Source organism: Stegostoma tigrinum, chromosome 14 (assembly GCF_030684315.1).
Source record: "Stegostoma tigrinum isolate sSteTig4 chromosome 14, sSteTig4.hap1, whole genome shotgun sequence".
In the NCBI taxonomy this organism is placed as follows: Eukaryota; Metazoa; Chordata; class Chondrichthyes; order Orectolobiformes; family Stegostomatidae; genus Stegostoma; species Stegostoma tigrinum.
Window position 1 is genome coordinate 23,358,602 of NC_081367.1, and position 22,406 is coordinate 23,381,007.

General features: G+C 35.9%; 1 protein-coding gene and 1 long non-coding RNA gene across 4 annotated transcripts in view; one reads left to right on the top strand and one right to left on the bottom strand.

The window, feature by feature from the left end:
- Window positions 1-22,406, top strand: part of LOC132210531 (uncharacterized) — a 164,672-nt gene that overhangs the window by 139,478 nt on the left and 2,788 nt on the right. Inside the window, exon 2 of the long non-coding RNA XR_009446649.1 lies at window positions 22,041-22,120. This is a non-coding gene — a long non-coding RNA (uncharacterized LOC132210531). The remainder of the gene's footprint in view (window positions 1-22,040; window positions 22,121-22,406) is intronic.
- The window catches only part of pax3b (paired box 3b), a 91,735-nt gene continuing 70,886 nt past the window's right edge, over window positions 1,558-22,406 (bottom strand). For 2 of the 3 annotated variants that reach the window (XM_048542290.2, XM_048542287.2), the window contains one exon: window positions 1,558-4,901. In XM_048542290.2, coding sequence (XP_048398247.1) covers window positions 4,548-4,901 — 354 coding nt within the window. In that variant the 3' untranslated portion in view covers window positions 1,558-4,547. The remainder of the gene's footprint in view (window positions 4,902-22,406) is intronic. The other variant, XM_048542288.2, reaches the window with a different exon arrangement.

The following is a 22,406-nucleotide window of genomic DNA, read 5'->3' on the forward strand; positions in this document are numbered from 1 at the left end:
CACTTCTAGCCAAGTGCCTGAAGAGTAGAAGGTCAGAGGATTGAGAACCAGCTTTTTATTGCAATCATATCAGGGTTATGATGAGAAAAAGAAAATGGAGGGTGGATTAAAAATATTATATGCCATCAAAAGAGAGAACAAAAATGATATCGAGCTCACAATGTGGTGGAATGCACTCTGTAATTGATGTCCACTTTCGAAAAGTATAATAAATTACAGACAATGCTATTTAGGTGGCCCTCTTCCTTTGTAAATTTAGGCCAAAATATTAGAGGTGGTATTCTATCTGACAGCAGACTGCTGACAGTGATTGCTAGATTTCCATTAGTGTCATAATAAGGGCCTTGTGCACTGCAGCCAGGTTTATTGCTACCTGTTCAGAAGAACAGGATCAGATCAGAAGCAGTAACATCCAGGCAAAACATCCACTGGTGAGAACCTGGCTGATTTTAATGCTCACAGACTTTCCTAATACATCAGATTATAATTTACTCGAGTATACTAGTTTGATTTAAGCAAATCAAGACCTGATGTACTAAAACAAATTGTAATCCAATGTCACAACTCCCAAATTCAAATCAGCTCCAGTAGAGGTAGAAATTGAACTTGAAATCTTCCTGGCCATTTCAAGAGTAAACAGAGAACTTATCCAATGAGTCATTGCGGAAGTCTAATTTCCTATTTTGTCAATATTTTATACTAGTGGCTGTAGCATGTGTATGGTCCCAAAAGCGCAAATATCCTCCCCTTTCCCACCAAATGTGTGGACAAATTGCCCGCTTCTCTGTAAAAAAGCCCACCAGTGACAAAGTCATTCACCACTGATCCGAAAAAAGTCAACGATTAGATATCAATTGCACCATGCACAACAATAAGACTCATAAATAGGACTCATTTTCAGTTAGTTGATTTTCTTAGTGTTTTTATTATAAATAGTAAATATTCAACTGTGTTTGTACAGGAAAGAGAATCTTTACATCAAGGCTGTATTTTGCAGTCAAATGTCAGTCAGAAGGTTGGATGACAGGCACTGCAAAAAATTCAGTTCCATCACCTTTTAAAACCAGCATGTGACAGAAGACGTCATATTATCTAGATCATTGTACCCAGTGGCAGTAATTATCTAATTTGTTACTACATGCTAAGCAAAAATGTACATATCATGAGATACATGCTAAATTCTAAGATAGTTGAATATATAGGAATAAATAATAACCTCTCTATGAATATCTATGTTGCAATGCAACAACTTAACAGATTGATATGGTTATTATAATTACATTTATGAACAAGGTCCTCAGAAAAGTTACCACAACCTCCTACCAGGATAGAAACATCAGGCTACCAATCTTTCTGCGTGATTCTGGAACCATGTTGTAACAGGTTGTATGGTCATGCCCAAATTGTCCCTAAATTTTAAGCCCTTAGCAGAAAGCCCATCATGAACAATTCCTGAACTTCCCACCATCTACACGTACCATTTTCCTAGTGTTACTAAAATAAGATATGGTTTTCAGTCTGTGATATAAACCTTACAATATTGTTCTTCTACACCAATTTTACATGTAAGAATTTATGTACAATACCAACGAAATGTATATTTTGCTCAGCTCTTGTACATCCATTGTGATGCACAAAGTACCTGCCAGTAAACACCTTATATAGTTAACCAATAAAATTACAATGATGTCAAGAAAAATTGAATACAGTCCAATACTTTCAAGAAGTACCATAGTAGACACAGAAGTACATAATATTGCACATTGCTGTTTCATCACTAAAGGTGGAGTTAGTTGGTTGCTTTTGTTCTTTCTGCATTGAATACATTTTGGTCATTTACGTAATTATGGAACTTTTAAACAGCCCCATTTATTTCTGACTAAACAAAAACCTCCCTTCATGTTACCTTGGTGCTTTATCCTAATCATTTTGAACTGTCATTGGAGGAGGCAGAAAGTAGAACAGCTGGCGAGGAAAGCATTTAGATTTGAAAGGAATGAAAAGCTGCTTGTTTCAGTGCTGTTTTGTCATTGACAGCTATTTCAAAACTTTTCCATTGTAATCATTTCATCTATAATCATGGCAAACAATTCTTCAAATGATCAGTGAAGTGTGCCCTTCAAGTTAATTTTGGAGATAAGCCAAAGTGAGCATATCACAATTTAATGAGAATCAATGAGCCGTTGTTGAACAAACAAGTAGGTTTTGATACATAGGTAACCAGTAAATAAAAATTAACGCTGTAGACGGCTACTATATTTTGGATTTGATTGCAAAAGCCATGTCTTTCACATTTAAATGAACACGATTTTTTAAGCAGAATTTCTTTTGTTTTCTGAGAATGGTCCTTAGGAATGCTCACAAGAATTAATAGTCACCAATAAAATTATAAATCAGTATTTCGCTATAATTCTGATCAACTCACACAAATATATATATAATATTGAATGCTTGAGAAATTCACATTATTCCATTATAGTGGCAATAAGTTGGAAAGATTTCTTACTCATCATTTACTGAAAGCTTGCCATAAATCCTGAATCATCTGTGAGGGCCACGAGTGAGAATTAATTTTCTCCTTCTCTAAATAGAAGAGCCAACGTCTAAGGCAACAGAAGTAATATTTATACCAAAACTTAGAACAAGGGACTCTTCCTTTGATCACAAATGAAAACCATTATCAAAAAAAGACAAGATTTGGCTTGTTTCTGGGGAATCCAACCGTTGTGGGTACCATAGTCCCATTATGTTTGTGGGTCCAGAACAAGGGTCGTTTCAACTTTTTATGGAAATTTTCACTCATGCTATATCTGGCTTCAGATAATGAAAGGCACCTGTAATGGAAGTAAAAGAAACTTAGGAATTCTTCTTGTGACAACATCGTTGCAAGGGGCCATGTCAAATGCAGGTACAATGTTGTCAGGGCTAATCATGACCTGCCAAAACTATGTGGGTTACTTCGTTTATACTAGGACAAGTTTGACAGTACCACACGGATCCAGGAATATTGTCCAAGATGATGCCTGATTTGGGTTTTATCGGAACATGTGTTTTTAATAGTGACATTCCAGTGGCTGTTTTATTTTTTGACAGACCTTGGCCTTAGGTTCTACATAAATGGCAAGCATATATTAGGTCTCAGCAATTAATCGTATCAAGATGCTGCTGACTGCACTGAAAATAATTATATGTAGTACTTTAACTCAGCCTGTCAACAAAACTGTTTTATTAGAAATAGGCAAAAACTTTTAAGTGCATGGCAATATATTTTTGACGATATTTTGTACGCATTATCTAATCAATTTAGCCCAATTTGTTGCCTTTCCAGTGAGTTCAATATTATGAAGCTGCTTCTTCCCAAAATAAACTTTTATTTCTTTTGTCCCAACTTTCCTTTTCGAACCAACAGTCCCTTTGTAATCGGAATAACAGATTTATTTGGATTCTCAGTTGCTTAGGAAGAAAAATTTTCAATTCATGTGATCTTATCATTTGCAACATCTTTAAGCCTTCGTAAGTATAAAATAAGTATGATGTGCAAAACTATTCACAGGTTGAAATTCTACTCTGCTCACTAGCTAATGCGGTCTTGTAACTTTCTCCTGTTTTTTTTAATGGCACTTTAGACCTGTAAATCTTAAAGAAATTGGTGACTGGCCAAATAACATACATTGAATTTGATTAAATACATTAAATAGTACATTAATAAAAAATCAGACAGATTTCATTCTCTGCATTGAATCATGAATAAAACGAGTCTTTCTGAAGTAAATCACGATATGACTTAGCAAATTTCTCTTCCAATAAAAATTGAGATTGAAAATAATGGGGTGAAATTTTGGATGGCACACCAGGGAAGAACAAATATTGTGTCATGTATGTAGAAAATAATGCAGCAGCAATGTTGGCTAAGCTTTGCTTAGGACAGTTAAAAGCAAATATTTCTTTCAAAAAAAAACTGGTTTAACACTATTAAAGGACAGCCTTTAAATAATTAAACAGCAATGTTTTTTTTATTTATTAATCAAAGCCAAAGCCCAGATAGTGTAAGAAATAAAGAATCATCTGGCCGCATGCTATGAAGGCAGACATTTACAGCCATGAGGTTAAGCATTTCTACAGCTCCAGATTTTTGGCAGCCTATTAGAACTAAAGGGGGAAAAGGTTGAACGAAATCCGGCCAAAATACAGAAACTTCCAATGTTTAGTATGCTATCCTAATGCAGGGTGAGGCATTTTGTTTTCAGTTTAACACAACTACATAGTACAGAAAAACACCAACTTTTCTTTCTCAAATTTAATATAATTTAATTCTGAAGTTTCTTGAAGGTGATAGTGATCCTTCCCTTTGTCATGGTTCCTTCGAAACAACTTAGAATGTTGACTGAAGACTAACATTTTCCTATTAACCTCTGCATGTTCACTTTGTGCATGTGGCTAGGATTTGCACTGTGTGCCAAAACATACTAAATGAACAATTTATTTTGCAATTATTTCAAAACATATTTGTATACAAGACTAGTAATTTATACTGAAATTTACAGTCATCAAAGTTTGTACACTGAGTCACACATTTTTATACAAATTGATGAAGGATGGGGTGGGTAAGCATTTTTATAGGTAAACGTATTGCTTAGATTTACATGGCACTTACTTTGCCCATATTGTCCATACTGGTATCCTGCAACTGGATCCATGCTGTAACCTGAGGAGCTATAAGTTGATGGGCAATATGATTGAGTGGTGGGTAAGCTGTCAAGAGGTTTCATAGGATCCAGCCGCTGACTACAGCTGGCAGAAACTGAAGTGGAAGGTTCCAGACCTCCAGTTAGTGGTGATAGAGCATAGTCAGTTTGTGGTTGGTGTGGAACACCACCAGGATTTGCCAGGAGACCCATTACCTGCAGAAATGAAAAATAGCACTGTTAATAACATACCAACATGAAACATCTATTTTATTTGCATATGCCTCATGGTTTAACAATTGTAGAGTACTTTGAAAACTGCTCTCACATAAAATTACGCATCAGGTTTATGACCCTGATGGTTAAGTTTACAAGCTGGTTTAGCACTCCATAGATCCTGCAAATATGAGCACAATACAAATTAGAGAACATATTGCAATAATCCGAAGGTAGGTTTTCATCATATACTCCACTTCTAGTTCAAATTATGAGAAAGGGACAATGAGATTCAATTTCTAATATAAGGAAACTATGAGGTAAAAACAACTTGTGGCATTACTTATGAAATGGAAGTTTTAGGACAAGGGGCAGAAGATGTAAAACAGAGCATCCCTCAAAAGGTCATGAATCTCTGAATTCAATATCCCAGAATGTGGTGGATGTTGGAATATTCAGTAAATTTAAGGAAGAGATAGACAGATTTTTAATTACCAATGTGTTGAAAGGTCATGGACAGTGGGCAGAAAACTGGAGTCGAGGTTGAGATGAGATCAGCCATGATCGTTTCAAACGGCAGAGCAGGTTCGAGGGGCTGAATTGCCTACTCCTGCTCTGAGTTCTTGTGTAGCTGATTTGATTAAGGGACTGGATGAAGCTCAACATTGTGGTTGATTTTCCTACAGTATATTTCCTCAAATCAGGTAGACAAATGATTGAAACATTGAGAAAAAATCAGTATTAAGTTATTCCAACGTGACTTCTCTCCATTGTAAATCTTCATCAAAACAATTTCTGCGCAGCACCTTGTATGTCAAAGCCAAGAAGATCATCCTGGAATCCAAACACTTTACTCTTGCCTACTATTCTTGCCACTACTGCTCCATTTGAAACCTGGCAATAATCTTTACAGTCCTATTGTAAATTCTGCAAAAACTAGCAACGGTCTGTTAGCTCTCTGTTGGCCTAATCCCATATCCATTAAAGGTCTTCAGTAAGTGCGTTGGCATATTCTTCACAGCCTTGTAAATGATATAAAAGTAGACTAAGAAAATTCAGCCGACTCTATTCAAACAATGGTAGAAATTGAATCAATATGAAAAGAATGAGCTAGGTCCTACAATTTTTTTGTACATTTCTGGTCTTCTTTATATTCTCATGTGGACCATGTAGAAAAATGAGAATGGTTGCCAATGAATGACTTAGAGTTTTGGCAGGAATCCATGTCACTATGCCAGGATGTAGAAATACACACAAAAACACTAAAGGGAAGGTCAGGAAAAGACTAGCTGGCATATCAAACTTCTCAATTTGACTCCTCCATACCATCACTTTATCAACCTTTCTCCCCACCCCCATCCCAACTCAACAGAGCAAGGGAAAATCTCCACTTCAACCAATGGAATATTTCTATATTTTCCAGATGTTGATAACTTAAAAAAGACTGCTGGAAAATATCTGATTGATTTGTATTTAAGGTCAACTTCTGTCATTCAAATTGCTGATTTCAGAAAGCAATGTTTTAAGTTTGCATTTTTAAAAAATTCCTTAGTTTGAGGTACAACTTTCGGCACAAAACTAAATGGGCCCCTGCAGATTTCAGAAAACTTTTGAAAGGTTACAATGGAGTGTTTCTTTGCTTTAAATTTGTGCAGTATCACCTTCCACAAACATAAAAAGCAGCGCACAAAAGTAAAATTTCTGTCAGTTTACACATAGGTACAGGGCAGTCTACTGACGAGTAATTTCCTGTCAAAAGCAATTTACATCTATGGACCAATTTTAGGATCAAATAACATTGAAAAGGTGAAATCCTCATAAGGATAATTTTAATTGAGAGTAAGTTTTTTTAAGCTTCAGAAGGAACAATTTGACTTTTTCTGAAGCGGAACTCGATACACTCTCCATAACCCAAGGCAATGTAGTATTCTTTCAATTGTATGGATCTATCCACAGGCAAAATCTTAATATATTTGGAGGAATGCCAGTGAAAGGATTAAATATTTTAAAGCTTCCTGTCGCTTAAAAAGTCACTTTATGACCCTGAATGTCCACTAATGCAATGTATAAGTGCTAATCATTCTTCAACATTGTCAGAACAGAAAAAAGTTGTAAGAAAAATTTGGCAACACATTCTCCACTTTGTATAAGTCATTCCTTAATGCTCTGGCATAAAAAAATACCATGGACATTTAGATAACTTACTGTAAAATCAACTGATTAAATATTAAAATGGTCTGTTTCCAAATAACAACAGTTAAATCAAAATATGTCCACTTGCCATTTTGAAAATTCTCGAATATTTTTTAAACCAAAATCTTTGTACAATCAAATTGCTCAATTAAAGAAAATGTGACAAAGAATGTTGAGCAAAATTATATATGTGGACAAAACTGATTGAACTTTTAAATTGCACCAATCCCTCTAGGCACAGTTTTGATACTGGATTAACTATATTTAGTTTGAAGGGGATTAAAATGAGAGAAAATAAATTGAAAACTTTGATGTTCAGACAAAGGTTGTGTATTTAAGTGTCACATTGGAGTCTAGATGCCAAATTAGCGGTCAGTGTGGGTTGACTTTATATGTTGAAATTCAATGCTTAATGAGGATTTTACTTATAACATAGGGTGACATCCCCTGAAGTTGATTTAGCACTCTTAAATTTTAATTATTTTAGTGGTTGATGCTTTAGTATTGCCTGAGGCTTATTAGATAAATGTGCTGCCCTGCACAGTACTGAATCCTGCAGATTTGATCATTGCTGTTTGTTTTATTAACTCAGCATGGAATCTGTGTGCTATAATTGTCTACTGTGAGCTGGAATAGACAGGTTAGAAGGGGTTGCAAGACTAGTCAGGGGGCAGAAAAATTTTAAGCTGTATCCTTGACATTATCGTCATTCATTGATCCATTCTTTATATTTTATCTGTGATATAAGCATAGGAGGAAAAGTGAGGATTTATTTCCAATTTATTTACTGAGAAGGTAGCTACGAGCTGTAAATGGAACTTTATCCTTCATTGCTCGAGGCATTGAGTTTAATAGCAGGGAGGTTATGTTGCAGCTGTACAGAGTGCTGGTGAGGCCAGACCTGGAGTACTACGTACAGTTTTGGCCTCCTTACTTGAGAAAGAATGTATTTGCACTGGATGGGGTGCATAGGAGATTCACCAGGTTGATTCCAGAGTTGAGAGGGTTGGCTTATGAGGAAAGACTGAGTAGGCTGAGATTAAATTCATTGGAATTTAGAAGGATGAGGAGATTGTCTAATAGAAACATATAAAATTATGATGACAATAGATAAGATCGAGACAAGGAGGCTTTTTTTCCTCTGGCAGGTGGAACTAGAACAAGAGGGCATAGCCTCAAAATTAGGGGGAGCAGATTTAGGACTAAATTAAGGTAGAACTTCTTCACCCAAAGCATTGTGAATCTGTGGGATTCCTTGCCCAGTGAAGTAGTTGAGGCTTCCTCATTGAATGTTTTTAAAGTTAGGACAGATAATTTTTGAATAGTTAAGAAATTACGGGTTATGGTGAGAGGATGGGTAAATGGAACTGCAACTACGAAAAGATCTTATTGAATGGTGGAGCAGGCTCAAAGGGCCAGCTGGCCTACTCCTGCTCCTGGTTGTTATGTTATTATCTTAAACCACGTAAGTTGATGTGGTAAAGCTACCCAAAATCTTGTTTGGCAGGAAGTTCCAGAATTTTGATTTAGCAACAATGCAGGAACAGTGATATAATTCCAAGATTGGATTGTATGTGACATGAAGGAAAGCTTGGAAGTGGTGGTGTTCCCATGCATATATGTTCTTGGCTCTCTTAGCAGCGTTGGTGATTTGCTGCTGTGCATCTTGTAGGTGGTAACATGGAAGATACAGCAGGGTCAGTAAAATGTTTGAAATAATGGATGGGGTACCAATCAAGCTGCCTGTTTTGTCATAGTGTCAAGTTTATTTGGTGTTGTTGAGACTGCAATTGTCCTTGAAAGTAGAGACTGTTTCATCACACTTCAAATTTGTGTCTTTTAGCAGTTGGAGAGTTGTGGAAAGTCAGGAAGTTAGTCACTTGCTGCAGAATTCCTCGCCTCAGACCTGCTGTTGTAACCACAGTATGTATATGTAGCAGATCCAGTTAAGGTGGAGGTCAATGGGGACCTTCAGGTTGTTGAGGTGGGTGAATTAGCTAATATCAGTGAGACTGAATGCTAAAAAGGGGAAATGAAATTCTCTGTTGTGATGGTTAGTCATTGCCTGACCCGCTGTGCTGTTTGAATATATTTGGAAAAGAAGTATCCACCCAGTGTACTGTGTAGCACAAGGTAAATTCAACTATAATCTAATCAAAAGTTTACAACTTTTTAGCATTCACAGTCTAGGTTCACAGGTATAGAATGGCAATTTGGATAAGGTACTAAAGGATGGTGACACCTGTGAAACTACAGTGGAGCTTGAGTCAGCCCCTTTTGGACATGAACATGTGGGGAGATAGAAATTACTTTATATGTTCTGGAACTGAATAACATGTCTTATACTTGGTTTTGCTTGAATACATTTGGAAGCTTCAGTTGTTGAGGCGTCACAAGAATTTTATTTCTAAGAGATTGACTTGGATTATTTTGAAAATTCATATCAGTGATTTCGAGCAGAATCTTATCCAATCCAATCGTAAAAAATTAGGATTAAATGCTACCTTTGTGAGTTTTAGATAGTAGTCGAACTGCAGCACTGGTTAAGCATCAAGCAATAAGAGCCATTTTGAATACATGTTGACATTGGAATCTATTAACCACATACATTGATTTCCAATAATATTTTAGCATAAAAATTCAGTGAAATCAATTTTTTTTTACAAATGTTTGTGATAAACCCCTACATGTCTGTTGAGTAACATTTTCAGCCCTGAGTGGTTTACTGCTGATAAGAATGCTCCAGGAATCAACCTGCAGTTGATTAACAGCAAAATAATTAGATTTTAGTAATTTCTGCATGGTTCTTTGAGAACAAGAAAAAGAAAGTCGCCTCAAGGCACAGTGTGTCAGTTAAGGTATTTCAATGTGACCTTCTCACTTAAAGCATGGAGTTACAGGAAGGGCAGAACTAGTCTGCAGCAATTCATACAGCAAGGACTGAATGAAAGCAAGATTAGTCTACAGCATCCACCCCCTGCCTGTGGTACCAGGGTTGTTCCATCCATAAACAGATGATTCTTGGAATGCCCAAGAGTAAAACATGAATTTCCTGGAGAATTGACAATTTTCAGTTTTGAATTTTACGAAGCTTATGAAGCAAGGTACAGACAAAATATGTATGTATGTGAATTGGCATTCAATCAACAGTGCAGTCATTACTACTTCTCTCTGAAAAAGAACCTTTCCAACATTTTCAACCTCTGGCCTCTCTCAGATGAGATTACTAAAAAAGCACCATTTTATTCCGTACACTAATGTCCACAGGGAACAAAGTTAAGATGACAAAAATTAATTTAACTTGGTATTAAACACTGAGATGAATTCATAAATTCATAATGAAAATTATAATGAACAGAAATGAAACTAAACCCTTCTCAAAAGTTGAAAGACTGTATTACTTTTCAATTTTATGGCAATTTAACCTCAGATCATTTTTAAATCACTAGCATTTTTATGATCTGCTTATGTAACATTCTGACTGAAATCCTGGAAATGTATTATGTCCTTCTTAAGTCATATTACTGAGGAAATAATGAGATTGAATCTTTATGAGTGGAAATGAATTACATCGATCTTTGATGCACACATTCTCAAAATATGTTCCAATTGCAAAAGTGTTCACATTTCTGGCATAAATAGCCTTTGCTTTTATAAAAAAAAGTTTCATGTTGCATTTGAGCCCCTTCATTCTTGTTTACCTGTGGCTGCATGGATAGTATGAGCTCAAAATTAAAAACGTTAGCAACACCAGTCTATCTTTTTAGTAAGTTCTATAAATAGTGCACAAGGGAACCGCAGGCAGAACGTTTAACTGTTACGAAAAGCTAAGAGTCAACTCCTACTTTATCTAATATGTCACACTAAATTTATCTTCAACAGAAATCATAGGGGTTTTGGTCCAAAGAACTATTGTTTATATAAATATACTCAACATTTCAGATCAACAAGCAAGTGAATGCTGCTCACTGGCCCTTAACAAACTGAAGGCAGTAACCAATTCAGGTTCAGTTACAGTGAACATCTCCACATGAGATTAATCTGTACTTTATAGTACCATTATGTTGAAAGATTGGGAACTGTAGTTTCGATAGAGTTTTAATGAGCGAATAAAAATATTAACACAATCACAGCCTCCTTTTTTATATTTTGAAGAAAAACTAGACTACGATCAGCTTGTCTTAATAAGTAACAATCTCATGAGCAGTTAAGTCTAATTGTGCGTCTCTGCTCACATCACTCCATAGTTGTCCTAAAGCACAATCAAAGAACATTGGCCCCCAAAATTTACAGGTTTTCTCCAACATAATTTCAATTTAAGTTCAGCAGTAGTATCCAATAATTCACCAGTGTTTGGAAACAATATGACACGGCCTTCCCTGCAAATGATCTATTTATCAATCTGTAAGGTGTCAGGTATCAAACAGAGCACAGAGAGTTGCTGCATCTCCTGCCTTCCAGCCTAGTGTTAATTAGGTGGTCACCCACTAACTCAGCAATTCCGAGTATAGCATAGCTGCCATCCAGGAGTAACTCCTGGGATTATGGCCTGTTACAATGTTGAATCAATGTCTATTTTAGATTCTCAGCTTAAACTAAAATCCACTGCATTTGTAACATATATAGACCAAGAAAGTTCATCCAGTGGATGAACTGGAATGAATGTTCATAAAATGTGTCTGTAAATGTGTTAACCATACTAAAACCACAATAAATCATGCTGCCCTATGCAGATAGGTAATATTTTTCTAGCAACCCAAAGTTGTATTTAATTTTTCGTTTAATTTGTCATTGTGAAGGATGATTCTAACTCACAGTACGTCTGTAAAATGTATCATCTAGCTTCCGATTATAATTTTATTTCTAAAGTTCACTGTTATGTCAACTTTTCCAAATCATTGGAAATTTTACTGACAGCGACATTCAGTACATGCATTCTCGTTTTTCTTCTATTTTCTACAGTAGAATATGTAGAATAGAACAACATAATTCTATCTCCCTGATCACACTATTGTTTGAAATGAAAAAAAAAGTAGCCACAGTATGTCTTCAACATATAGCATAAGGCTGAAAAAGAGTAAAGATTATATAAGATTGTAGGCACTAGTTTCAATCGATCTGTGAAATACATTAACTTCGCTTTATTGGCTAACTATGGAAATTTAGCTCTACCATGGCAAATAATCACTTTGTTATAATTACAGATGTACCTCCAAATTTATTTCAATAGTGGCTAAGACTGAAAGCATTTTATCCTAAATGGAACTTCACTGTATCATGTTCACTTTCAGCAAGTTCCTCTGCAGAAGTCTTAATGCTACATCTGTACAGAATGCTAGAAGGTAAAGCAGTAAAAGTTGAAATTGTATAAGCGTTACATTTAAACATTTGACTTAATTATATTTAAACTTCCATTATAACAAGGGGAAACACCTGAAAACTGAACTATGCAGCTCTTCTAATGAGCGTCATAACTTTTTCCTAATGTATAATTGACCTAAAACTGTTTAAACACTGATAACACCAAAGATGAACTATACAGTTTCCCTTTGCCTGGGCAATGTTTTCAACTGGCCCTAACAGCTGACTTAAAGTAAATAAGCAAACAAACTTGAAAACGTCACAAACTGCTCCCAGCACATGAACTTTAATATTTGTCGTCATGGTTCTCAAAATTGATCATCTATGCAAACTTATTCCAGCTGCTACTGGCTAGGTCAATAACCAGAAAAAAAAGACCATATTCAAATTATATAAGTCACATGAAGATTACCAATATGAAATTTAAAGAATCTTAGTCAATACAATAAATACAACCTTAAGGTGCAGTTGGCTAACCAAGGTGAACTATCACTGGACCCCAGATATGATTCTCATCATCTTTGGCACAGCAGTAGAATACTTTGATGTTAACACGTATATATGGCATATATTTCTTTACAATTCTGTGATTTTGTCAACTTTAAATTTTTGTAGATTTTTTAAAGTACCTGATACCACATTATTTTGTCTTCAGTTTGTAACAGAACTTCTAAGGGCTTGAGATCTGTGTAAATCTGAAGAATGAAATGGAATCTGCTCTGTGGCTTTAAATTTAGAATATACGTATCTGATGGTGCACCAGTGCATCCAAATAAGTTTCTTGAAAAAAAATGAATTTTCCATTTTCTTATCTGTAATTTTTAAGTATTTTGCTCTCCTCTTCTCATACGGTCTCAATCTTCAACTTTCATAATATTTTCATATTTAAAAATCACAATGAACTATGACTGCACAACACAGCAGGAAAAGGTTTTTTTAAGCATTGTATCATTTTGCATTTTTAATATATCCATTATGGTTGTTACATAATTTGGATGTGTACCTGTGTCAATAAATCTAAGGAGGAAAGTTGTTAGCATGAAATATAGGTCAACGTAGGTAATTACTTCTAGTTCAGCATGAGACAAAATTACACAAGTAAAAGTAAATGCTACAATGCTTAGTATCTGCCAAGATAAAATTTGAAAACTAATGGTCACACTAATAATCTTTTTAAAAATGTGTATTACATATTGGCTTTTATTTTGTGTACACTATGGTTGTGAAATATTTTTACATTAAAGAAGTAGCGAGTTATTAGGCTTGTATTCTGCACCATAGAGATTTTATTTAGTATACCAACAAATTATCCAATTGTTAAATATGGTGTATTGAGAAATAAATAAAACAGATATTGTTGTTTGGACAAATTAGATTTTAGTTATCCATATAGACTGAAATAATACAAGGCTTTGGCCAAACTAGAGAGAAAGTCATGGAATACAGGATTGTTACTCTAATCACTATATCATGTGTGCAATAAGGAAGGATGTAGTCACAGATCTAGTTCTAGATAGTAATGCAGATGATAGCAGCAGGTAATGCACACATGCAATGAAAATGAGAAAGATTCTGTATGTTGTATGGAAGCTTTTGTGCACAGGTGGAGGCAATATAGACTAAACACCACTTAAAACGTTATATAAGACACTTGGCATCAAAATTATGGTGAATGATAACATAGAGAATGTAGCCATTGGAGAAAGAAACAAGAGATTAGGGGAATATTGACTTTTAAGTTGGACTGGTACATCTGTGCCTCAAGGCTCTGCATTAGAATCCCTATGTTTTCCATTTATATAAATGAGTTGGAAAAAGGAGAAATGAAATTCAAGACTACTGTTTATACCAACATAACAGCATGGCAAATTGTGAGGAAATTACAGGAGGATATGTGCAAATTAGCGAAGTGGCCAGAGAAACAGTAGATCCATTTTAATGCAAAGTAATCATCAACAATACATTTAGAGAAACAATATAGTGAAATGAAATGTATTTAAAATGATTTTTTTTTAAAACAGAGGAAGAACATAAAATTATAGAAATACTGATGTTTAAAGATAATAATGCAAAGATAAGCAGATTATAAAAAAGCAAATGGTCTTCTGGGTTTTACATTTAGGATCAATTAACACAAAAGCAACAAAATTACATTGAATTTTCACAAAAATTAATTCAACTATAGTTGTGTACTGCTTTTATTTATGGGAACCCATTTTATAGGAAGACGACATGAGCAATGGAATAGATGCAGCAATGAGTTATAAAAAAGGTAGACTACGAATTGAAACTATATCTATGACAAAAGACATATAAGTAAATGTCTATTTTAACAAGAACAGTGGACTTCCAAGGGAATCCAGTGAAGGTTTTCAAAATAATAAACTGTTTGTAAAAGGTAGACAGTGACTGACTAACTGAAAGCTTTAACTAGATCCTTCATGATCTAGGCCCGAAACATCAGTTTTCCTGCTCCTAAGATGCTGCTTGGCCTGCTGTGTTCATCCAGCTCCACACCTTGTTATCTCGGATTCTCCAGCATCTGCAGTTCCTATTATCTCAGTTAAAAGCACTACTTTTTCACAAAGAACATGGGACATTTTAGCACATGAGGCTATCAGGCAGAGATAGTGGATAGAACTTTCCTATTTCTCAGTTTAAAGTGTTTAATCGAGTGAAATTCATGGCATCCAGGCCACCATCTCTCAAAGTGACTTTTCTCACCTAATCTTCCACTCTTCATGTCATTTGTTGCACAGCAAGGCTTTTAAGTGGCTCTCTGAGGGAGTTGTGCAGTAACACTCACCAGTTCTGGGACCCTCCAGCATTGAACCCTTTGACATCATATTTAAAATAACTGTGTATCATTTCAGATGCATAAGCCAGGAACTGGTTGTTATACTGTGGTGCTTGACTGTAGTTGCCAAACACATGGCACTTACTCCCCTGCTCCCATGGACAGGGATCTGGAGGTGTTGCCGGAGAGGAGGGCAGTCCTTTGTCCAGCTGATCACTGCAGAAGGCCGCAGCACCAGACCCTGCCAGCTGGACAGACTGCAACCCAGATCAGTGCCATGTCCGGTGAAAAGGAACATTTTGTAGAACAGAGAGCTGACTACAGCAAAATCCGAGGACTGACAAGGTCACAGATCCCCAAATTCTGGTGGCATCTAGTGCCTGGCTGTAATGCAATTGGACGACTCCTGTAACTGACTTTGCCAGCATCCCTGACTGACTGTAGTCCCTATTCACCTGACTAAGGTCTCATCTTTCTTGACTTGTATGCATCTCCATTCGCTTGATGCAATGCTTTTTGCCACATAAACTGCTGGCAGGTTTAATGCTCGCGAAACATGGAGCCACACAGAAACATGTCCAAACCCTATCTGACTGATGGGTTGACTGTTCAGAGCTACCCACTGTCACAAGCTGCCTGCCTCCTCAGAAACTGGCTGCCTGTAACTGAACATTAGAGACCACATTCGGTAAGAAACCAATATGAGCCACGCAAAGCCTGCAAGTCAATACTGAAATTAGTGATGGGTGCTAAGAAAGCAATGAGAAGTACACAGATGCTGGCAGCATCCAAGTGAACAGTAATGTGTTTGAGAGCTAAGAACTGAATATTTGTCCGTGCCTGTAAAGTGACCTGGTAGAAGCGTGCATGTCGTAGGTGTCCCTGAGCTTCAAATTATAATGTTGAAGAGCTGAAATTGTGTCTGAGTTGGTCTGAGAACAAGCATGATATGGTGTGGTGGTCAGCAGACTTCAAGTTGTATGGATAAAATGTCAAGGAGAATACAGGGATGTTGTTCTGTAAGGAGTTGCTGACGGGACAAACTGTTGAAGAATTACAGCTGCCAGGTACCTGCACTATTGCATCAAAGTTTCTCAGTGAAGACGAAGGGAGTAGAAAGTGGCACATAAATAAGGCAAGTTAGAATTTTAAGAAGATCCAAATACATGAAAATAAGGTGATCAACACTCTATATGGTAAGATTCTGAGTTCACCATTTATGGACTCGAGGGGAAAATCAGGAGCACTTTTCCCAGTGAGAATAGATTTCTCATTCACGCCGGATTTCCCTTTTTTTAGCCATTACCCATACAGCACCAGGAAAGATGTTTCTACCCAATATGTCACATTGGCTTGAAACAAACCCGCGCATGATGAAATGGGGGCTCGGGTGTGATCTGGGAACCAGGTTGTTCTGTCAACCTGCTTTGGCATGGTTCCCTAATTCAATCATAGCTTAGGATTCTACTTCTGAGTGTCTCTACCAGATAGGATAGTTAAGGTGACTCACTTAATTTGCCAAAAACTATTTTCCACAGTTAAATGCATCCCATAATAGGTCAGAATGGTTGAAATCTATTTTAATTCCTAAGGCGTCAACTAACAATGCAACGGAAAGTGTCATGCCCAAATATTATGAACAGTCAGTCAATTTTTATATTTAAAACTGGGCATGAAAGGTTACAAAAGACAGCCAATTAACTTATTTTCTGATCAAACCAGTCCCCTATCTCAAAAGGGAACAAAATATATGTTCAAGATCTATATGAATCAGATATGTACCTGAAACCAATCTAAAGAGTATACTCATTAAATTGAATGCGTTGATCAAATACAAAGACACTGAATATCTCAAATTATCCAAGTGTTAAACAACATCACAAGATGCAAAATCAATGTTACCACTTGCCTTATTTGAAAAGGGGCTTTGAATTAGTAAAATGTTACATGATGAAACCACCATAATTTTTGCCCACTTTTAAAATCAGCAAGAACTGCTTACAGATAGAGTCACCAGAAAAAGATTGAATGAGTTGCAAGTCATCAAAGCAGCCAAGGTAATTATCAGCATTACTTCACAAGTAGGAAATACTAACCGTGAGAAGAATCCCGAACCCTGTTCTAATTTAGACTTCACCTGAGAACGAACCTCTTATATACCTAACAAGACATTTCACAGCCTGCTGAGAATCCTTCACTTTACAAGACCCACATTTCAACTTTCCAACTTTAACTTTGTCTGTGAAATCAGAGGTTTATCATGAAAAAAAAATTTGTAAGCTATAACAATAAACTACCTTTATCTGTACATAATCTTTGTGCATGAAAGAGGATATATGAGATTGGTAATGGAAATGTTACCCTATTTTCAGAATAAGTGTAAGATAAATAAATAACTTTTGTTGTTTTAAACTCATAAAAGTTTGCTGCTTTAGTAACTTAATTTGAGATCCACACTCAGAGTAAGAAAACATAAACCTCTGACAGACAAACATACTTCACCAGTACTAAAGAGAACAGATAAGTTATGTCTGTGACAAAAGGAAACTTAGGAAGTCCACATTCCTGTCTTTCACTCTTACCTGGAGATCCTGCTGCAGAATCTGTGGAATTGAATTGAGCAGGTATTTGACAAAGATGGAAAAACCAAACCTGCCCAACCAAGCAGATAAGAATGGAAGCAGCCAAGGTAGTAAGCAGTGGAACTGTGGTCCTTCCAACATGAAGACAATGCACTGAAAGAGTTTAGCACCTTGAAGGATTTGAAAAGTGAATGGAGTAGGACTTTTATGCCAAAGCTCCATATTCATACACTTTTTCCAGTAATCCCCTGGACAGTGCTCGCCAAACCTAGTGCACCTCGCAGATACTCTCACTCCTCTTTTTCTAGGCATTTCCTTCTATTCTTATCTGGGCAGCTAACACTCATGTCATGCTCATTCATTCATGCCTCACAGTCACAATCCACAAATACTGTTCTTCTTTCCATCTACATAAGCTGTTGCAGGGAGGAGAAGGGACCACAATTTTGGAGATTGACAAAAACTGACACTAAGGCACCCCTCCAGTGATGACTATCTTGGTAGCCAGTTTTCCACCTTGTTCATCAGGAAACTGGTTTTCTTCCAGGAAATTTGCAATGCCAGCAATAGTCTACAGTAAGGGCCTGAGTTTGTGCAATATAAAAGATATTACGCTTTCCATTTAGATTTTGTGTTGGAGGCCCTATTTCCTTGTAGCTGCCTCTGAGCGCCCATCCCCGCTGCCCTGTGAAATAATGTATGACTATTTATGTTGCTTCCATGTGAAAGGTGACAGCTGGTAATTGGTGATCTAAGTGACTGAAATCCAAGACAAGGGAACTGACCTCCAAGAAGTTAAAAACCACCTGTCAAACGTTAGTAGCACGCTTTCAGGAGTCCTGTTGATGCAATAGCCACTCTTGTAAGCATGTCTTCAGCTAGTAGGTTTTACTGTTTGAAGGTTTCTAAATCTTTAATTTCACTTCTTAGCCCTTAGCTCAGAAAACCTGTCAGTCGTTAGTAATGGAAGTATGTTGAGTTAAATTCACAACAAAATGACTCTTTGAACATTGGAATTACTTACTCTACAGTTGCACAGATATTTCTCCCTCACATCCAAACAGGTTAAACCCATATTTTCCTGTCCAAACATCACACTTTGGGCTTTACCTCATCCAAACCTATCTATCTTTGACAGTTAAACTGTCATACTATGACATTACTTTTGAAAGGATAGAATAAAACAAAAGGATAATGGAATTGGATCAGAGAAACCCAGCTGAACTGTGCATACTGGCAAGACTTGATGGAACAAATGGCCTTAGTCTCTGTTGTAATTTCTGTAAAAATCAAATATTTCATTTTAAGTCACCACATTCTCCAATAATTGCCCTGACACATTTTCCAACATATAAAGCTTGTGTTCAACATCATCAACAAACCTGCCTTGAATGACTTTAACTCCGTGGAAAATGTAATCAACAACTACACAACTTGCCACCAAGTGTTAAAATTAATCGGGAATATGATGTGCCTATCAGATCTGTGTTATTCAACTGGCCTATGATAAGTGTCTCAGTAACAGTTCAAAACTATAATGAGATGGTTGTAAGGTTTGAATGAGAACTAGGATTTGGACACACTCCAGAAACATGTTAATTATTTTAGGAATATTATAATACCACACCACCACTTTTTAACAGGTGCGGAACATTTTGCCTTATTCAAATAACTTGAATTTCTAATTATTAGAAGATTTTATTCTCCAAATTTTATTTTCTTTATTGAAATCTCTGGTGGAAGTAAATAATTAAAAGGCATTTGAAATTCTCATTTTTCACCACGGCATTTAAAACATAAAAGAAGGTTATAAGGTATTTGTTTTTTGATGGATTGAAAACATCTAGTGCAAACTCGAGAAAGTTTTGTTTACTTGTAAATTGAAATGATTACTTACAGTAATCAGTGACAAACTTCTATCTTTGCAAAACAGGATACTAGGTAAGAGAGCAGCTATATCAGTGTTCATCTTTGTTTTCACTGATTTTTAATAACTAAACCTGTAACAAAGCAGCATAAATACTTTGCTATGACTTTAGTAGGTTGTGTGCCTTTTTTAAACTATTAACATTAATTGGGGAGAAACGATGTAACTTCATTTTGAATCTATGATCTTTTTTTAAACGCAGGCAGCAAAGATTGCAAACTAAAATCTTGCCCTTAAATTTGCTGTAATATACCGATACATGAGTGTCTGAAAATCATCAGCTGCTAATTTAGCACAGTCACTAACTCAGTTAAATACATGGATTAAAAGAGCAGGGAGAAAAATATCACATTATCTCTGTGATTGGAAGTTTTCATAGCAATGTAAATTAGTGGTATTTAATAGATACAAAAAGATGATTTTCAATAACAAAGATTTTAACATTTTTCATATAAATAGAGAAAAAATAGAAAATTCTCACTCATTTTCTCCAAGTTAGATTCCCTTGCATTTACATTTGAAAACTAGAAAATTCAAATTGTTCAATTGCAAATAAGTTGGCATTGATCTGAATAGGCAGGCATGAGAAATGAATGTACCTCTTCAAAACTTAATTAAAAGAAATAACATGGAAATTTTTGGTTCCTGCCCTGGAAAACACACCAGGCATTTTTTATGTACTGTTCACTTGATTAAACCTTTTTAAATATAACATATTTAGTGACATAAGGACCATGCTCGCAGCTTATTATCAGTATTTATAAAATTTATAACATTTTTAAAACTTATAATTTATAAAATTTATAAAATATAATGAATCAAAGAATTTGTCAGAAGTGACAAGAAATTATTGAAAAGATCAAGAGTGTGAAATTCGACTTTGGTGATAATTCTCAATCACCAGTTTTGCATTATCAGTACATTTTATACCTCACCTGATTATCTTTTCTGTTGGAAGGCAATTTCATCGCTTTTTTTTGCATTTTGACAATTCATAGAATCCCTACGGTGTGGAACAGGCCATTTGGCCCAACAGGTCCACACCAACTCTCCAAGGAGCACCTGATCCAGACTCACACCCCTCCCTATCCCTGCAACTCCCATGGCTAATCCACCTAACCTACACATCCCTGGACAATATGGCTAAACTACCTAACCTGCACATCTTTGGACTGTGGGAGGAAACCCGTAAAGACATAGGGAGAATATGCACACTCCACACAGACAGTTCCCTAAGGCTGGAATTGAAGCCAGGTCCCTGGTGTTGTGAGGCAGCACTGCTAACCACTGAGCCACCGGGCCACCTGTACCAAGCCACCATTTCACCCATATTGTAAACATACGATTAAAATCAACACTAAATAGATAAATTAAAAACATTTATTTGAGAAATTGGAATCGAATATGCAAAGTGTTGTGAATTAAATAATTACTGTTATTTGATTCTAACAAAATACAACTTTTTTGGTGTTAATATTTTGCATGTTGGTGATTTACAGAAAAAAAAATAAAAATTGTGAAATTGAGATACATTTTTCTATTTAGATATGGTATCTAGAATACACCTAAGTAAGGCTTACAATAATCACATTACTCATTTCTGGTGGTGCCAATTTTATAATATTCAGGGTTGAGACTGAGCAGCACTTTAATGGCAACAGAGAAACAAAGGCTGTTAGCATAAAATTTGTGAAATCAAGTTCTAATTTGTAGTAAATTAAACAGTATTGCAATGCCCATACAGATTCTGTGAGGAAGTGTTGAATTAAATTGCTCCTGACATCATTAAAATCACAGCCGTTAAGAGTAATTTGATGTGAATAAACAGTAAAATATTTCACAGCTAGATAGCACATAAAAAGACCTTGGAACTGGTTGAGTCAGTGAAGAAATGCTCCCTTTAATACCAAAGCCCATCTGTGAAAACCATGGACCATGTTAAGTGAATCAAATTTCCTGATGGACGATTATATTTCATTTCTCTTTCCTCTGAAGCAGAAAACTGCACTGCATTAAAAAATATATTTTATTCACAGATTAATAATCGATCTTCTTCCACTGGGGTGCATCATCTCAAGAAGCAAATTGCTAGCAAAACCTATACCATATTTCATTATTCTCAAGATAAATAAGATCTTTCTCATACATATTTTCTTGCAGTGAATTAACATTCTTGTTTCAAAACCTACTGACAGTTTTTAGATTCAGAAATGTATTATACAGGAGCTGATGACATACTCCTTTCTGACCCTTACACATTTGCTTTCTGTCATTTACAGAACATGCTGTCAGTGGAATCCTGATAAATGCTCTTGAAGATGTCACAGCAAAGCTCAGCCTTAATGCGAAACACATGCGGGTCAGTAACCCTCCATTCATCATCAAGAAGAGGGTCAAGCTACTGCTGGATCATTGATGGTCAAAAGCAATTAACCCTTTCATTTACTATTTCTGACAAGAGTATTCAGGAGTGTGTTTCTCCATTACCCTGAATTAATCACCAACACTGACAGTTTCATATTTTTATTGCTTTACAAGCTGTTAATGCCAGCATAAACTTTGACAGGTCAAAATCATATAGAAATATATTATAATTCATTTTCCATAGGTGTGAGGTTATGCCCTCTTCAAGAAACTGTAATATG